Source organism: Fringilla coelebs, assembly GCF_963513975.1.
Source record: "Fringilla coelebs genome assembly, chromosome: 3".
NCBI lineage: Eukaryota > Metazoa > Chordata > Aves > Passeriformes > Fringillidae > Fringilla > Fringilla coelebs.
In genome coordinates, this window is record NC_140030.1 from 86,930,974 (window position 1) to 86,950,068 (window position 19,095).

Below are 19,095 nucleotides of genomic sequence, written 5' to 3' on the forward strand. Positions count from 1 at the left end.
AATTGTATTTGTTTATGTATTTGTATTACTAGTCACTATTGCATTAGTAATTGTGCTTTAATTTCATTTGGTTAATGAAAAACAATGTCCAGGCTGGTACAGGAGCTGCCTCAGATACCCTCCAGGATGTGCTCACTCAGTATAGAGGACTGTCTTGGAGGTAAGTCTTCAGCCAAGGTGGTAAAGAGATGTGGTTTTGATCTTTCAGCTGTCAGCTGAAAAAAAGGCTACTTCTCAGGCTAGCACTTCTTGAAGGTGTATCAAGATTTTGTCATGAGGGTAGCTTTACAGAAAGCATTTTCAGCAGTGGATTTTAAGCAAGCTTTTTGATCTCTCTCATGCTTTCATTTTTGGCTGCCTGCAACAGTTTGTATTTATATGTTGGGATGTTGGAAATCTACAAAACAAGTCAGAACTGGTTGGTTTTAGGACGTCTTCTCAAAGTTTTCTATTTCTGAACTTTTGTAGTGTCATGGAAAATAGTTAGTTTGGCCAGAGAGCTTTTGCTGCATATAGCAACATACAGTCATAAAAGACCAAATTGTTTTGCTGTTGTGGTGTAGCTCTGTTGATGTTCACTGAAGCAGTTCTGTGCTGTACTAATACCTCTGTGTAAGCTGGAGTATGGCTTCAGTATGTCCTGTCAACACAAAGGCTGGAGAAATACATCCCTGTGCAGAAAGCAGGAGGAGTGAGGAGCTACTGCTGAAGTTCTCTTGTCACTCTAGGGCTGTCTCTGTTTGGTGTTGCCTTAAAGGGGCTTCATGAGGCTGGAATGGGCCTCAAAATTTACCTTCTAATCTGCAGTACTTAAGAAAGAATTAACTATTAGAGTATGAAGCTATGTCAGGCATTTTTCTGCTACTTGATAAAAGATTGCCTGTACCTCTGTACATCTGCAAAAGAGCAGTAAATCTTTCTGACAAGCATCTTCACCACTGAAACCTCACCTGTTCTTGAAACTTCACCTGTTCTCCCCAATAGCACTTCCACTTCTGTTGTCTCCATGGATTCTGATGGAATGATAGTTACCAAATTAATAGCCCTTTGCTTTTCCCCATGATGTGTAGCAGGTTTTTACTTTGTTTATTGTTTGTGTCCAGATAAGAGGTGATTGACTGGGATCTTTGTTTCTCATTTTAGTATTGGAGGAGATGAGTCGTTGGAGAATGTGACTACTCTACCTAGTAAGTAAATGCTTTGCTAGTATAAATGGCAAGATTGAGGAGATGCAGTGGACTAATTTCTGATAGATTTACAGAGAGCTTTTAAGTATCTCAAAGCTACTTAATGTAATTAACAAGAACTATCTTTAAAAGAAACAGTATGCTATGATTAAAAAATAAAAAGTTGCCTTCATCAGTGAAGCTGAGAACAGCTAGAAATTCCCTTTCTTTTCCCTCTCCCTTTTCAACTCTTTGGTGAGTATTATTTGAATTTCTAAATAACCTTGCTATGTCCCTGCTTGTGACGTACTTAACATTTGCTTTTAATAAATATTCCTTCACAATTTTTCCAAAAGAAATATTTGCATAGAGTAGGCCTTTTTGGTAAATAAAGCTGCCTACTCATACATGTAACCTGAAGGGAATAATTTTAACTTTCTCTTCACTGAAACCTGCAACTTGACATAGCTCAGTCTATTGTTAATGTAGAGCCACTTGACTTTCAGTTTGGATCAACTGTAGTAATAAATGTCCATTCAAAGAGGGTCAGTAAACGGTTCCTTTGTGTGTTGACCATTATTTTAAGCAGAATGTAACAGGAATATAATTAGAATAAGCAATTAATTGATTCATTGAGTCCTATTACATTTGATAAAGCCCTCACTAAAATGTGGTTAAACTTGGTCTTTGAGATGGAAGTAGATTTTATAGTTTACAATGTGGCCATGTTCACTCAGCTGAAAGTTACTCTGCCAACTTCCTTTTGGAAACTACTATGGAGAACATGGTGTAACTTCATCAGAACCATGCACCTGAGGCTTTGTTCTTCATATTTGTCAGTAGTATGAGATTTTGCACAGCAGTGAAGCAGACCCAGATGCTTTAGCTGAAAAGCAGCTTCAGCTGGGCTGAAGGACCCTTCACACTGGCTTCACAAAGTCAACAATATGTGACTGATACTTTTGTTTTAGGCTTTAACCACTACAATAAGAGAGAGAACTACACACTGTAGTCCCCAATTCTGTTCATCTTATCTGCTGGTGCCAGTGCAGGGCACTGCAAGCACACTGCTGTCTGAGTCACTGCAGCTGGTGACCCCTCTCCCCGCTGCTTGGTGAATCCATCAAGGTTGACTGGCAGCAGCTGTGCTGTCTGAGAGCAAAACTGTGGCAGTGTTGGTGTGTTCTTCTAGTCCCTGCAGGCAGGGAGCAGCTGGAGTCTTTTTGCCTTCATTGCCACCTCTGTTTTTCAGACATCTTTCGCGAGTTCAATGTTACGATCACGGGCTACTCAACCGGTATCGGGAATGAGAATGATTCCAATGCATTCCTTAACCAGGCAGTTGCTGGAGCACTGGCTGAGTATGTAGCTTTTTGGTTTACGTTTGTAGGTGATACATGCTTCATCTAATTGCCTTTCAGCTGTCTCATGTGCTGTCACAACTTGCTCTGAAGAGCAAGCAGAACCAGTTGGGTTAGAATGGAAATTGGCTCAAAACATGTTAAACGTATGGGTTTATTTCCTAGCTGAACTTTCAAATGAAACTAACAGTCCTCGGTATGAAATCCACAAACAAGAAATTGGCAGAAACAGTTGGGAGTTTTCTACTCTTCCTGTTCAACATCTATTCATTTATCTATTTATCAGTCAGTAAATCTCTGAGAATGTGAATGTTTTTAGAAATTAAACATGTAATCAATTGATAAGAGAAACTAGGAGTAAAACAGGATGAAGTCTTGCATAATTCTGGCCTCAGATTTCTGGATAAGCAAGCAAGAAAGGACAGGAGAGAGATGGGGGAAAAACCAGTCTAAAATCTTAAGAAAAGAGAATTACTAATGGTCATCCATGGGTTTTGGTGCATTGCAGACCTGATGCAATTGGAGCCAGTTCTGCTAACATAATTAGGATTGTAATGTCTTGCAGTCAACTTGCTTGTAGTCACACCTGGGAAGCTGCATGAGTTGAGCTTTGCTATATTGGTTATCCTAGAAATCCCTGGATACTTATTCAAAGTCGGTGCTGTTTAATTAACAAAACAGATGGCTGCTTGAATTCAGTCATAGTTTGGGCACAGAATCTGGCAGACCATGCCTAGATTTGACATTGTGAGTTGCTATTACCCAGACCTTAATTTGTTTGTTTAAAGAAAAATTCATCTTGCTTCCCAAAGGAGTCTTGGAAGCTCAGTTCAGAAGCCAAGAGAGGTGTTTGTGTTTGCTGTATCTAAGCAAAGATTATTAGGATTTATCAGGTTTTTTTATTGCTCTCCTATAGGCCCTGTGTAACTTCTGATTCACTCTGGTAATCTCAGTAAATATTTGGATTTCCTGGCAGAAATAGGGTGCTAGGTCCCCTGCTATATCCTACAGCCCCCACAGAACTGAAAGAAGGCATTTTTTATCTGGTGATGACCGAATGTAACTGTGTATGTCAGTGAAATGTGCTTCAGCCATCAATTAAAATTTATTAACATATTACATGCAGCATATATTCAGATTACCTCCAGCTTTTGCTTGTTGCATGAAAGAATGAGAGAGGTGCCTGTCTCGTATTCTTTATCAGCTAAATCCCAAAAAGGTTTGGTGGGAGGGCTGGAAGCAGGATACACAACCTCTTAAGTCACTATTATGACTTAGGGCAGCTTGTATCATCAACTGAGGCATTGCTATTAAACAGCTGTTTGTTAGCTGTTTGAAATGAGTTGATGGATGCTAGTCTAATGAAAATTGCCTATTTCATCGATACCAATTAGATTCCTCTCTTCCACTGCAAGTGACTGGACTGGATAAACATGATGAAATTGAGCTGTCTTTGTTTTGTAACCGTGTTTTGTAAACGTTCAGCAAGGAGACACACGCAACAATAATGTGATTTCTGCTTGTCTTCTATTGTTTCTGTCTCATAACTCTCTGCAGAAAGTTGTGCTAAAGTAAAACCCTGTAAAATACTATTCTTGAGCTTTCAAATACTTCTTTTGGGGTTCTGTCCTATAATGATTTGGTTCTTGATGCAGCTGAGAAGATGAATTCATCCTAGTCAACTACTGAAATGTATTGCAACATAAGGAAACATTTCTCCTGCTTTAGATATTTGACCCTGGAATGATGCAACTCAGCATTTATTCTTCATCAGCCAAAACAATCCATTTTCCAGTGATTTACAGGGCAAAAAAAGTCCACCAGCTAATGCTGGTATTTAAGAATTGCTACCTGGCCTATCTTGCTTTATGGTTATCTGGAAGGTGCTTTCCAGAGATGCTGGGACACTTCTGAAATCAGATAATTTTGCACCCTTACCAGCTTATAGAACCAGGTATAAGAGTTTCTTAAAATTAAATCCATGGCTGCTTTGAAGGGCTCTTTATTGAGCTAGATGAAAATGTAGTAATGCAGCTCTCATACAGGAAAATATTCCTAAGCCTATTTGCATTCATTGCTGAAGTGCTTAAGTACATGATAGAGTTAAGGATCGATCTGAGTAATGTTGGTGAAGCAGAGCCTGGCTGAAGTCTCTGATTTCATGTGGAAAAAAAAAAGGAGGTAAAGAATTTAAGAGTGAGAGGAGAAAACAGGTGACAGGAATTGTGAATATCTGTATTTCCCATTAGCAAACTGTTTCCATTGGTCAAGACCTAAATTTGGTTGAAACTGCAGTTCAAGGATGGATCATTGCTGGCACTACTTCATTCAAGATGTTATTGGATCTTGCTGACTGCATTGGCTCAGGATGCATCAGCACCTCACTAACTGTATGAGAAATCAAAGATGTTGTGTACTGTCAGATCAATAAGTGGTGTTTTTCCTCTGTGTCAATATTGCAGATGATGTCCTAGCTTGGGGATTTCCACAGTAAGAGCAGAAGGAAACTGTGACCACTTGTGGGTTGTGATAGCTTTGGGATATAAATAAGTAGGTTATGACATTGGACAAGGGTAATGGTGACAGGAATTACTACGTGCACACAGTGTCTGTGTCACAAGTAGATGTATGACAGGGCTCATTCCTCAGTAGATGCTCCCATGCCAGTGTTAGATCAGTATTCACTGGACAAGGGTGGTGAGAGACCTCTCTTTTTCATGCAGTAAACAAAGCATTGCAAAGGGGAGCTAAACTCTGGTTGTCATACAAAACAAGTGTCATGCTTATCAATGTCAGCTGATATGCTCCCAGAAATTATAGACAGCCAGTGTCTTTAACAAGAGCCTGGAGGGAGATGCAGCTCATTCTGAACCACAGACCTGCCTGGAAGGTCAATGCTTTCTGACCCCATTCTCTTCTCTTCCCTATACATTTTTGAAGACCAATCTGTCAGGGCAGTCAAAAGACCTGAAGCACTCAGCCTGGGTAACTCAAAACTCATTGCACTTTAGATATCTATTATCTGTCCATCTATCCTACCTATCCATCTGTGTATATATATATGTACATATATATGTTCAGAAAAAAGAGAGAATGCTTACCTGGCTGTTGGAAAACAGCAAGGCTGTCATCTTAATTTGTCTGAGTAACCTTGAAGGTTTCTTGGATTTTTAATTACCCTGGAAAAGTATTGTATGCATGTGTACAGTTATGTGCTGTAGGTGCAGGATACAAAAATGAGGAGGGTGTGCACAGTGAGCTCTGAAACCTACATTTTTCAGGGACATGCTGCTGAAGAGGTCAGCTAAGTATTGGGACTGGGGATTTCTGTGTTTTAGTCTACAAGGAATAGGTTGATAGCAGCCTAGCTCTACAGAGGTCCTCTGCTTACAACTGTTGCCATATTTGGCTTTTCAGCTGGTTTAGGTGCTAAGGACTGTAATAGGAGCTGAACTTGTGCTGCCAGATTAATTACTGAACTTGAGTAAAATCTGTGTTCATCAATAATGTAATATAATAAAGTTTGATTTTATGTTGATTTTATTACCAAGATGTCAACCTGTAATTTGATCACAGCAGCATGAGTATTGTACTGTGTCCTCATTCAACCCTTCTAATATCTGTCAACTTGATTTAAGATGTCTGAAGCATGGTAATGCTGATCTCTCAATACGGATGTTACTTTCACTCACTAGTTCTCCTTCTTTTCAGGCACTTGCCAGCCCAAGCAAGAACTCTTGTGAGCCTTATGAAAACTGATCAGGTAAGTTGTCTGGGACTCCTTTAAACTTACAGTATGAACAGGTGTTGCTTCACACAGCAGATCCACCTGCAATGACACCACCATGTGCATATCACAAAGGTAAAGAAATTCAGACTCGTTTTCTTCTTTATTGCACAGAGAATTGACTTCAGTGCTGACTGGAAGCTCATAACAGTGCACATTGGAGCCAACGACCTGTGCATCTATTGCAAAGACCCTGTGAGTAGTGACACTGGTTATCTCCAACTGTGCTGTCAGTATAGAAGCACCTCAAGGGAAATCATAAAGCCCTCACAGAGATAACATGAGCTATACATGGGCTGCTGTATGTTTTGACAGGGGTTGTTGCTGGCAATACCCTGATCTAAAAAGTTACTAGCAGCAGAGAAGGATGGTTTTGTTTACTCTGGCTTACTCCAGGATAAGAACCACTGCTTTGACTACTATTTTATGACCATAAGCAAAAAAGGGAAAGGAAGAAATGCCTCACTTCTCTGATGTGGTAACTGCTCTGCTCTTGCTTGGTCTCCTTAGACATCCAGGAATGGCAGTGGTAGCTCAAAGCGGTGCCACCCTACAATTGTCATCACGCAATAACTCACAGCGTGGGGAGGTGCTAGGAACTGCTGAGGTGTATATATGAGGGAAGTTGCTGCAGTCTTATTTGAATGTTATGCTTCTCTGGATTGTGGAGAAGCCTTTAGGGCTGCCATAAGGAGGTCATGGGAGTTGAGTGGGCAGGCGACAGGGAGAGGCCACCTTTCACTGCCAGCTCTCACTCTCTGCCTTTAATACGCTCACTTATTGTGAGCATTTTCAATTCTCCTGCAACCCCTTGTGCTTGAGAAATGTGCTTCTTCTGCAGGAGCCTTGCTAGGCATCTTTGCTGCTGCTGCCAAGTTTTATAGCCTTATTTATAGCTATGACCTTGACTAGCAATGATTTCACATAATTTTATGAGAGCTTATCAGCTGGCTGTGAGCATGCTTGTGGCTGCTTGGTTTATGCTGTTCAGCATGCATTCAGATTGGGATTTAACCCAGTGGATTTGGGTTAAATATGCTGCTACTCAACAAGGTTTATTTTAAATCCAAAATTTCACAGAGCCTCCCTATGTTTTGGATTAATTGCTATGTTTAAAATCCCCAGTCTCTAGAAAGAAGCAAGAACATTCTACTGACCACAGTGTTGTAGGGCAGAAAAGGAACTGAATTAATGTGATTCTCCAGCCTCCCAACCTAAATTCCCTGTGTCTCCATTTGACAGTAATCTCTTCTGTTTCTATCAGGATCACTACTCAGCTGGGAATTACATCAAAAGGATTCAAGAAACTCTTGATATTCTGCACAAGGAGGCAAGTACTGTGAAATTATCCCAGCATTCTATCTCACACTGAGACATGACTGACTGATGCTAGCTCTTCTGTTTCTTTGATTTTTGTGGGGTTTTTTTTTGTTTTGTTTTTTGCATTCTGGTACAAAACATATGCTCTTGACTTGTACAGAAAACATTTCCTTTTGTCTTGTCTGTGTGCTGTAGTGAGATGCAGTCTGAAATGACAGATTGTAACATTGTGCTATGGTGTAGGAAAAAAATCAAAAGCTGAGTTGGGGGAGTTTGGTGGAGGATTTGTTGCTTTTTCAATCTTTTTAATTTTTTTATCCTTCCAATGGTGGAGAAAGGGAAGTGGTGTCAAATGGCTGAACTTTGGAGTAAAATAAATGCACTGTGGGCTGTGTAACCAGTTTCTTCTAAACCAAACCTTATCTTTCAGGTTCCAAAAGCTCTAGTGAGTCTGGTTGATGTGGGGGACATCACTGCTCTGAGACAGTTATTTGTGGACCCTTCAGATCAGTGCCCCACTTACTTGGCAGAGTAAGGCTTGTTTGACTTTCTTCTGTCCTGTTTGTGTTCTTATTTCGTGCTTCTCTCATAATTCGAACTGATGTTTAAAGGTAGCAGCACAGTCCTGTGGACTTCCTTCCCATGGGTAATTTGCATTCTTTGCTGACCTTTCAGACAGAGACAAATTCTCTGTCTTGGGAATGCAAAAGGAATTGTTGATTAGAAAGGTGTCAGCTCAGAAGTAAAACAGGCAGTACATTTCGAAGTACTGTTTTCTAGTTCCCCAGAGGCTCTGGTGTACACCTCTGTCAGTCTGCAGGGCCTTTGGATGTCAGGGTGAAATTAATGAAACAAACTACCCTCTGTGCAGTGTGCACTACTTTCATATATCTGGGTGTGAAACCAAAGTTACTTAAAGTAGTATCGTTCATGTGAGGCAGAAAATAAGATTAAGGTTTGAAATTACAATAGCAAGGACAATGAGATGCTTTCCCAAAAACGTGATTGTACAGATTCCCTTATTGCATCCGTGTCGTGAAGGTATTGCATGACAAAGGGTGGTCTCTGCATCATCAGATGTTTAACTCTCTCTGTTCCTTTTTTCTCCTCTGACCTCCCCCACAGTTATCTGTGTAGCTGTGTTCTCACAGGAGAAGAAAACTCAGAAAATTTCACAATGGTGAGGAACGCCATCAAAGCTTACCAGGTATGACTATTAAGAGTGGTACTGTTACTATAGTTCCAGTAGAGGTGAGCTCTTGATTACCTAGCAGCATATCATATCTGTTTCTTACCCAAACTATGAACTCAGCAAGAGCTCATTTGATGCTATCCAAACCTATCAACCAAAACTAGCAGCAGAGGTCTTCAGAAAAATGATGTTTCCTAGTAGAGATTAATTGGTGGGAGTTTAGTCACCAAAACCCTGTCCCCAACAAACAGTTTCAGCATTGCATTCCAACGTTCTCAGCCCCTTTGCAGCATCTCAGCCTTCTTTTGCCAATGGCTGTGGCTATTTAAGTTCATGAGTAAAACTTCCTTTTGATTCCAGTCCTTTCAGAAAATGCAAAGAAAATAGTTATGATGCAGAGATGTTGAAGTATTGCTGGTGGTTTTTGATGCAGAGATGTAGTTGAAGTATTGCTGGTGGTTTTTTGTTTCTTGCAGCTTGGCATTCAGAGACTGATAGAGTCTGGCAGGTATGACACTCATGAAAATTTCACAGTCGTCATCCAGCCTTTCCTCCATAATCTGAAGGTTCCTCTTGATCAGGTATGATCTAAAGGTGATTTCTGCATTTAAAGGACTAAGGATGGGTATCTTACCTATAGAGACTATATTCAAAATTAGTTTCATTTTGTTCTGTGCTTTTCTTATGAGAAGTTGCTGATTTTTGGTATGGTACAACAGATTTCTTCATATAGTAAACAGTTCTTAGTTTTATGTATTGTTCTGTCAATATCAATTGCTGTTTTGGAAAATGAGTCAAAACTTGATTTAAGAGGTGTGTTTGCCTATGTTCTTTGAAGTACATTAATATTTTTCTTCCTGAAAATACAACATGATTAATAAAAGACCAAGTTATTAAGCTGCACTTCTTAAAGCAACATAGCTGCATTGTTCGGTGAGGACTATGGCATCAGCTCCCCTTTATGCCACATGACTCATTTTTCCGTGTCTGACAGAAAGGGAACTTTACCTATGATCTCATGGAAGTAGTTTTATGTAGTTCATATGTTGATGTATATCTCAGTTCCTTGAATGGCAAGTTCCAGTAACTGTAAATCTAGGAAAAGACTGAAACTTTCACTAAAGGTGAAGCTATTTTCGTATGTACCTGGAGCTAAGAGGAGATGGAGCCAAATATTGAGCAGGGATTGCTCTGGCATAATTGAACTGGACCATTCTGAAAATGTTTGCAATAGCTGGTGAAAGTTTGAAAATTAATGTGCTGCTATGGACAAATTTGCTTCACAGGCCTCCTTTGTGTTTTGGTGAAGCCTTTTGTTCATGTGTGAAGGTGGTGCCCATGAGAAGTCATCCCTAAGGATTTTGGCACTGAGGGTAGGGAGCACAGAAATAAAAACAGAAGCAGCAAAAGATTTCTGAACTTTTTTTTTTTGTAGTCTCAAGCATTAGTTCAGATTTTAAGAAGTTCAGGATGCTCTTTCAATTTTTTTATCTTACACAACATTCAGATATTCCTGAACTGAAAACTCGGTCTCTAAACATGGCAAAAGATAAGATGCAAATTGTGGTAGTAGTCCTCTAAAAAGCAAGTCCAACCACACTGAAAAAAACCTGTTCAAGTTTTGAGGAAGAACTGCTTTGACCAAAAACAGTTGTTTAAGTCATGTGTGACCCTAATATCAGTATTAGTGTGACAGAAAAATTTCCAAACTCCATTTCCTCCAGATCCTCCAGTACCTGTATTAACCCTGTATTAAAGTACAGTTTTGTTTAGAAAGGAGGCTGCTCTGGTGTGCTTGGTCAGACTGGCTGCCTTCCATCAAACACTTACTTGCTTCTTGATCCTTTCAAAACGCACAGCTTTGCAGAAGGTACTGCAGAGCATAATGCTGCCTGTGGTTCCAGTTCTAATGACAACTGGAACCAGGGAGAGGAACTCATCTTTATTGCAGAACCTGAAGAGGAACTGTACCCATAATTGAAAATTGTGGTTTTACTGCTTCTGGATGGACCTGCCCATGGAGGCACATAATCAGCTCTAGCTAAGTGTTTCTGGTAGTTCATGGGTCTGCTGAAGTACAGTTTGTATTGCCAGATAATGGGAGCCTTTCTGCAATGGAGCAGGGAGAGCAAGTAGCATGGATCTCTCCTTACTAGTTCTGATTTGACCTCAGCAACTCCAAATTGGAAGTGTGGGAATTTTTCTACACTCATGTGTCCTTTATGCTTTTATTTGTAGAAAGGGAAACCAGATGTCTCCTACTTTGCACCTGACTGCTTCCATCCGAGCCAGAAAGGCCATTCTCAGCTTGCCAGGGCTCTGTGGAATGCTGTGGTAAGGTGACAGGCTCTGCATACAGTGAGATCTTCACCTAAAAAATGACTGCCATTAAAATATCTCTGTAATAAGCATTGTAATTAAGACCTGAATAACACTGGACCTTGTGTTTGCTTCTCCTTAACTAGTTAAATACTCTCTGGCTTTGGCGCTGCTCTCTGTCTAGAATATCTTGGTTCTTAAAGAGTGTGGTGAGGAGAGGGGTGCTCCAAGTGCATGGTCACAGTCATTTTGTGACTTCAAGTCTTCATCATCTGTTTTTATGCAAGTCAGAATGGCATTTAATAAGGATGATGTTTCTATGGGCTGCTATGGGAAACCACCAAATAAAGAATTGTAACTGCATCTGTCAATTTAAAACTGATTACTTAGATGTTTGTTTTAAATCCCTGTGTTGTTAATGTCTCATTAGGAATTAAAGTGGCTTTAATTCAGTTCAGTTTTACTACTTTTGGAAATGAGTTAAGCTCAATAAAGATGAGTCACTAAAGATTGCTTAAGCAAACCCATTTTACTTAGCATTGCAGTGCAGGAGTACTCAGCAGTCAGAGGCAGTATCTTGGATCCTGAATAGGATCCATATACTTTGGATTAATATTTTTACAGCTGACATGATAGCTTGCAATCATCAAGCAGTACCTCTAATTAGATTTGGTATTATCTTCTACACATAAACAACCTTTTGTTGGAGATGCCGTCGTGCAGCTTAGCTATAAAAAATTGAGGGACTCTTAATGTCTTTTGTGCAAGAGAAGAAAGTTTATGACCTTGCCTTCTGGCAAAATTCCAAGGTACTTCATGTGCCTGCCAAAATCCTCCAGGAGTTTAAACTGATCCACTGTAGCTTTCCACTTCCCTTTTTAAGCTTCTTTCTAGAGCTGCTCTTTTGTTTTGTGGTTGCCATGTTCTTTCTGAGAAGCAGATGCATTTCAGCCTTGGCTGTAAATCTAGGTCTGTAAATACAGGCACCTTTATATAGATTTGAAAGGTATATTTATGTTGGAGTTTTTTAAATTAGAATTGTTTTACAAATTTAAGATGAGCTGGCATGGTTAAAAAATAGGTTCTTTTGTCTTTGTTTCCAGTTACAGCCTGTGGGCCAGAAAGCTGACTCATTTGATTTCTCAACTGACATCGTCCTTGGCTGTCCAGCTCAGGTAAACATACCCACATTTTGGAAGCTGGCTGTCATGAGGCTGTACTGCTTGTGCTTGCTGCAGAGAGCAGGGATTTGGTCTATCTGGAATGAGTTTACTAAAATCTTTGTTCTGTTTATCTCTGAGAGAGCAGGTGTTCTCATATACCTGCACTGGTGTCCCATGGGCACTTTGCTGTGCAGTGAATACTGATTGACAACATGCTGATTTGTCTGTTTGCAGTTGTAGCAGATGTTCTGTTTTGTTGTTTGTGAAGTACAGAGACAGCTCAAGCAGCAAACAGAATATGCTGCATTAACTTTCCCATCAGAATCAATGAGCTTTGGGCACCACAGCAGCTTTGAAAACCCAGAATCTGTTGTCTCTTGGATTAGTGTCAGGTTGGCTTTCCTGGCCTGATCCGTAAGAGGAATACTTCAGACTCTCTGGAAGCTGCTTCTGCAGTTACAAAACAAGCTGCTGAACTTGCAGGACAGTTGCTAGGTACCAGCATGTGGAAATGACTGCTGCAGGCAGCAGTAACTGGCTCCCTTTCTTCAGCAGTTTCAACAAGAAGGCCAAAGGACTGAACCGATCAGGGAGCTGAGTTCTGACTTCTCTTAGGACTGGAGGCAGGCATTCAAGTTATGCACGAGGCTTTTGTCCATATTGTGTCCATCCTGTCAGACAAGAAAAATCTTCTGAGTTATTAACCAGCATATTTCAGAAGTCCTCTGATTTGCTCAAAATGATCCTGCTTCATTTACCCAGTGTTCTTTCCAAGCAGCTTAAATGAACTCAGCAACTTCTTCAGTGCCAAATAATGTGGATTTTATGCTTCTTTCCCTTCCTTCACTCTTATTCAAAGATGTTGCTTTTCAGAAGTAGGCAAAGAAAAGTTTTATATCCCTTGAAAAGATTTTTTTTTTTTTTTTTGCAGAAATGGTAAGCCTTTAGTAAGCCTAAATGCAATGAAAAGGTCATTGATAAAAGTGCCAGTAGCCATGGAAAATTATTTGTTTTGAGGCAACCTTAAGTACCATAAAAACCTGCCTTCTAATTTTAATGCTTTTTAAGACTTCTTTATGCAGATGCTGTAGTTTCTCTTGATTGAGGTAAGTGAGCCTCCAGGTGAATTTTTTTAGCCTGTATGATGTGCATGTCTTCCTGAATGCATGCTGCATTACTAGGGGACAAAAATAACAATGAAATTTCTACAGCCTCCCTTGGAGGGAAGAATGATCTTTTCAGTAAGCAATCTTGCATCTCCCTGCTGCTGACACAGATCTTCCCAGGTTTGTCTAGATTCTACATCAGCACCTTTTGAATGGACTAAACTTCTAATAAAGTCTAATTTGGAATGTTAGGAGAGGAAAATATTAAACTGCAACTGGCATCTGGCACATGTAATCTTTGTCCTAAGGCACTAAACACAAATTTTATTAATTTTAAGGAAGAAGCATGGTTTCAAAGTCCAGATTCCAATTTTATATTTTAGGCAATTACTTTCTTGGTTATATGATACCTTGATATCACTTGCTATGGCTTGTACCATGTGCTTGTTGCCCAGTTTCTCTTATTTCTCTTATTTTGTTTCCTCTTTCTCCAGAACAGTCCCTTCCTGGGAACATACAGGAATAGCAACTACACACCTGTGGAGCCCACTAGAGAGCCAATAGAGGTAATTGTTGCACATTTTGCTGCATTTTAGGCAAACTATGTAAAGCTGTATCTCATCTCTTTATACGTAATCCTGAATTTATAGATTATATAAATTATTACCAGTTTTTGGAAAGAGAATTCTGCCTTGCATTGCACTTTTCATTGTGTAAACAAATGTTTTCTTAAAAGCCAAACAAAATTAATTATATTATTGGTGCAATTGTATCAAAACTGTAACCAAAGTAACCTGGGATGCATTATTAATTCAGTTAGCAAGTTCCTCACAGTATGGAAAAGTTATCTTAGAATCCTGATCCCCAAACAATCTAAGGAAGGTTTAGATATTCTCCTCTGGAGGCACAGTTCTTCATTACACTCAAGTAAGCTTAACCTGTAGAGGGCAGTCACCTTTACATATTGGATGTGTGACCCTTTACAAAGGTGACAGGAATCCCATTTTCAAAGGGACTTAATTTCCACCATGACTGAGCAGGTATCATGAGGCATGCTCAATAAACTGCAGTAACAGATATTGTGTGTAGGACTTGAAGAAATGGAGCAGTTATTTGCTTGGCAATCAAAATGGACTGGGCTAGTTTGACGTACTGGGGGTGCTCATGACTAATCCAATTATCAAGTCTGTGTGTGCCATGATGGTCACAAAGAACAGCAGTTATTGTCTTAGCAAGTCATAATTTGAAGGACTGATATAGGATTTTTATCAGTAGAGCTATGCTTTAATAGGTAATGCTAGAGTTATGCTTTAATAGGTAATTCCACTGAATCTCAACAGCAACAACTTTTGAAGTGATAAAGGAAAGAAGTAGAGAGAGGGTAAAGCAACACTTTCTGATCTAAAAATAAGCCTATCTGTCTTTTCTAGCCTCTGCAGCCAGACTGTAGTGGTTGATAGTGGAGCATATTCCAACATCTTTTTACAGGAACAGATGAAATTGTCGTGATGGTTTTTAACAGCAGCCATGCTTTCTGAAGACCACTGGTCTGTGTAGTTTTACTCTGGTAGAATTGTGCAGTCACAGAATAATTGAGGTTGGAGGGGACCTCAGGACATCCCTAGCCTGATCTCCTGCTTCTAGCAGGGCTGGCCTTTTGATCTGTGCACACAACTGTCATTTCTCCTGCAAGGGCTGGCCACTGGAACAATTTTAGTTTTTCCCTTGCTGCCTTCTTTTCTAATGTGGTTGCTTGTTACCAAAAAGCATGGGGAGACATTGATCAGCTCTCTCTGCTGGTGAACTAAGGTGTTATGCAATGTGTGTTTGATTCAATATCTTCAATTGATGGAATTTAGATGACATAATAACTATTATGTCACCTAAAAATATATGGTAAAGTACAATTATTTAGAGGCTAACGGCTTTCTTTACTGGAACTTTTAAAGCTTTGAAGTTTTTTCAAATTTTATATTCAGTAAAAGCAAACCATTTTGAAAGTTTCTAGGGAAAGAATAGGTTCCTGGCAAAGTACATGGGGAATGATAATATAATAATAGAATATATAAGGTTCTTCCAGTGCTTGATCACTCTTTCAGTGAAGAAATTTTTTCTAATATCCAACCTGAACCTTTCCTGGTGCAACTTGAGTCCATTTGCCCTTGTTCCGTCACTGTTGCCTGGGAGGAGAGATAGACTCCTGCGTTATCACACCTCCTTTCACACAGTGGTAGAGTGATAAGGTCTCCCATGAGCCTCCTTTTTTCCAGGTGAAACAACCCCAGTTCCCTCAACTGCTCTTCTTAGGACTTATGTTCAAAGCCTTTACCAGCCAATATAATAATACATTAGTAATATAATACATTAGTATAACATGATAACTTCGCAGGGGATTTTATTGTTGATCTTTATTTGCTTCTACATCTGTTATCTTTTGAGATAGAGCAAGACTTCAGACCTGGAGACCCCACCTTGAGGGTCATGGACAAAATTTGTAGGCAGTGGGGAGGGAAATATAGTCATCCTTATGGAACTTTGTCATAAGCAGTATTCCAAGATGAAATGTTTTGCCTTTGGAAGAGTTTTATGCTTTGGCTAGAAAATGTCAACAGAAGTAATAATTGTTTGGATAGTGTTCCACAAAGAGGTGTAAAAGACTCTTGAGCTACATAGGCACCATACTAGGATCGATGTTTTAGCTTGCTTTTGCCCTGCACTGTACAACTAAACCATATATGAATTCTACAAGATGAAACAATTTTGTAACTTCTTGTTTCAGAATTGGGGCAGTGAACTGTCGTGTCCTGGTCATACTCCATCCAGTCATGTCCCAACATCAGGTGAGAAAGAACTCCTAACCTAAAACCATGCATAGGAAAAATTTCATCTTTAGTTTCTAAAAGCAATAAGATGTTGAAATTGCACATCCTAGATGGAAAGTAAACAATAAAAGCTGATCTATTTAGCAGCAAAGGGAAGAAGTCTGTCTTGCCATTCACAGTGTGTTCTGCATGACAGCAGGTATGTCTCTGTGGATAAATATGATCACAGTTATTGTACGCATGTATCTTATACATCATTCATCATACAGCAATGTGGCAGGTTAAAATTGCTCAGGAGGGTTAGTGACTTAGCAAGCTGGAATGTGCTCTAATAAGCAGTGCAGTGCAAGTGCTATATGCAGGTTGAAGATTTTACGGGGAGATATTTAATAAGAAATATTGATCTATGACCCAGACCTGTAAGTCAATTAAAAGAGATTGAATGTATGCATCTGTAAACATATCTAGTCTGTTTTCATTTTTTACCTAAGCTGTTTTAAGTTGCATTTCTTTCCATGTTAGTGTAATGCACTTTTGCGAGCAAAGGCAAGAAGCTATGCATTTTGCCTAGGTGACACACAAAACCTGAAGCTTTTTCTACCTTAAAAGTCTGCAAAAATGCCATCAGATTGGAACCTAAGACTTGCATGTTTATTCTATTAAACAGTATTTTGTCGGTTGTCGGTAATCCTGCTTTTATTCTCCTACTGCTTTTTAGTCCATGAGCTACGGCCTGCTGACATCAAAGCCATAGGAGCACTTGGAGATTCCCTGACTGTGAGTACTGCTGCATTCCCACATTTACAGTGAGAAGAGCAGTTGTCAATTTCTACCCAGATGTTGTCATGTCAGGCATCGTCAGATAGAGAGCAAATTGCTTTGGCTTGGCAAAGCAAAACTCATCTACCTGGTTCCCTTTGCAAAGGAATAGCCTGAAGGGATACGAGTGACACTGACAATTGTGTAATCCAGTAATGAATAGTTCAGGCCAGGACAGAAATGGGTGCCCATTCCCTATTGCAATACAGTTTATCCAAGTGTTTTTGAAAAGGGAAGTGTCTGTCTTATAGGATTAGTCTCATCTGACATAAAAAAAAAAAAAAGAGAAGTAAAAGCAGTTGATATTTTTGATGCAAGAAGACATTTTGCTGAAAACTCCCATGGAAATAATTGACTGCAAAATGGAATGCTTCCCACTTGAGATAATTCTGATACTTCTGTATTTCAGAGCTTTGCTTTCAGCTTCTGTTTCCTGGGTTGCATTCCTAGATGTCTTCCAGTTACAGCTCTGATGTATTTCAAGTACTAAGAAATGGAGGTTTAAAACAAAAAGTAGGCAAAAACAAAACAACCAAAAGGGCCCCAGAGAAGAATAGCAGGGAATACTGCAGATCTGCACTGAAGTTTTCTGAGAAAAGGTTCTAGAATTACACAGCCCTGCAGAATTGTTCTGGCATGGGATGAAAGCAAACATTTGCGTCAACAGTTTCCATGAATTTTAACTCCTGAACTAAACCAGTGCTCATTCTAGCAGCTTCTGTTCCTGTTGAGTTCAGAGGGACTTCAAGGGTCTGAAGCCCTTAAATGATCATGCTTATCTTACAGACAGATGTGTATGTCTTCATTATGCATCATGCACCTTCTCATTGGCTCTGAACCTGATTTTGCTTGAAATGATGTAATCCTGGCTTTCCCCCTGCTGCCAAGCTTTGAGCTTTTTTTAGAAGAAATCAGTAAAGCCCTACAAGTCTCCCTCCTATCCATTTCCATGACTCTTAAAATTAATTGCTTTATTTCCTCCCTCACATCAAATGCCAGGTATGTGCACTAGCACATATCTCTTATTTTAAAAATATTAGTTCTTTTAATATGTGAAATATCTCAGAAAGCCCTGGTCATAGGGGCTAGATTATGATGCTTGAGGTCTCTGTCTCAAGAGCTGAGCAAGGCAGGTTCTCATGATGCCATTATTCATGCAGTTCCTACAGTTGCCACTGGCACAGCAAGGTGTGTTTGGGGATTTTATTGAGTGATTTACTTGGGGGGACCAGAAAAAGTAGCAGAGTATTTCCCAAGTGTGTGCACATACTGACACCTCCCACAGCAGCCCCGTGCACTTTGTGCAGGGTAACCCTCTCTGGCACAGGGGGACTGCAGCAGCCAGGTCCACCAAGGCATGGATTGTCCTCCTGGTACTCCTCACAAGATCCCTGAATGCAGTCAGTGTTTATGGCTGAGTTGGTGCCATGGCTTTTTGAAGAATACAAAAGTTGGTGAGATCACTAAAAAGCTGTAAAGCTGCAGAAGAACCCCTTCTCATGTTTGCTGCCCTGAATGTGAGTCAGGGTGCTGACCTTGCTAGAGGTCTGTCCCCATCCTGTGAGCCACCCAAATTCAGCACAGAGGTCTTTGTTCTGATGGCTTTATGTATTTATTTAATTTTGAAGGATATGAAAGTTCACAGTGCAGGAAGAAAGGCTGTCTCAATCTAGATACAGTTGGAGATTAATGAAACATTGAGCAATCTAGTCATGTCACTGGTTAGAATTCATTTGACTTCTCTAGCACCAATGCACAGTGAAAGCAATAGACACACCAACATGCTTATCTATACTGGCAAAAAGAATTCTGTCTACACCTCATCAAGTCTGTATGCTAAGTAGCAGACTGGATCCAGGAGAGGAAAAATGGATTGTACACCAAAGATTTGTTTTCTTGGCAGATTAAAAAGCAGCTTCTCTGATTTATGTACAGCTAAAACTGGATGGGGATTTTTCATCAGTGTTTGGGGCTTTTTTCCTGGATTATTAAGTCTGTCAAAATCATCTTTCTTCAGGAGATGCCAGGATGAAGCATTTT

At 39.8% G+C, this 19,095-nt stretch overlaps 1 protein-coding gene across 1 annotated transcript in view; it reads left to right on the forward strand.

The window, feature by feature from the left end:
* PLB1 (phospholipase B1) overlaps positions 1-19,095 on the forward strand; it is a gene marked incomplete at both ends in the record, with an annotated part of 76,680 nt that overhangs the window by 41,478 nt on the left and 16,107 nt on the right. Inside the window, 14 exons of the mRNA XM_084202158.1 lie at positions 93-160; positions 1,144-1,187; positions 2,419-2,527; positions 6,239-6,290; positions 6,429-6,509; positions 7,579-7,644; positions 8,065-8,165; positions 8,760-8,841; positions 9,303-9,407; positions 11,065-11,160; positions 12,249-12,320; positions 13,909-13,980; positions 16,194-16,254; positions 16,955-17,013. Coding sequence (XP_084058284.1) covers positions 93-160; positions 1,144-1,187; positions 2,419-2,527; positions 6,239-6,290; positions 6,429-6,509; positions 7,579-7,644; positions 8,065-8,165; positions 8,760-8,841; positions 9,303-9,407; positions 11,065-11,160; positions 12,249-12,320; positions 13,909-13,980; positions 16,194-16,254; positions 16,955-17,013 — 1,068 coding nt within the window. The remainder of the gene's footprint in view (positions 1-92; positions 161-1,143; positions 1,188-2,418; positions 2,528-6,238; positions 6,291-6,428; positions 6,510-7,578; positions 7,645-8,064; positions 8,166-8,759; positions 8,842-9,302; positions 9,408-11,064; positions 11,161-12,248; positions 12,321-13,908; positions 13,981-16,193; positions 16,255-16,954; positions 17,014-19,095) is intronic.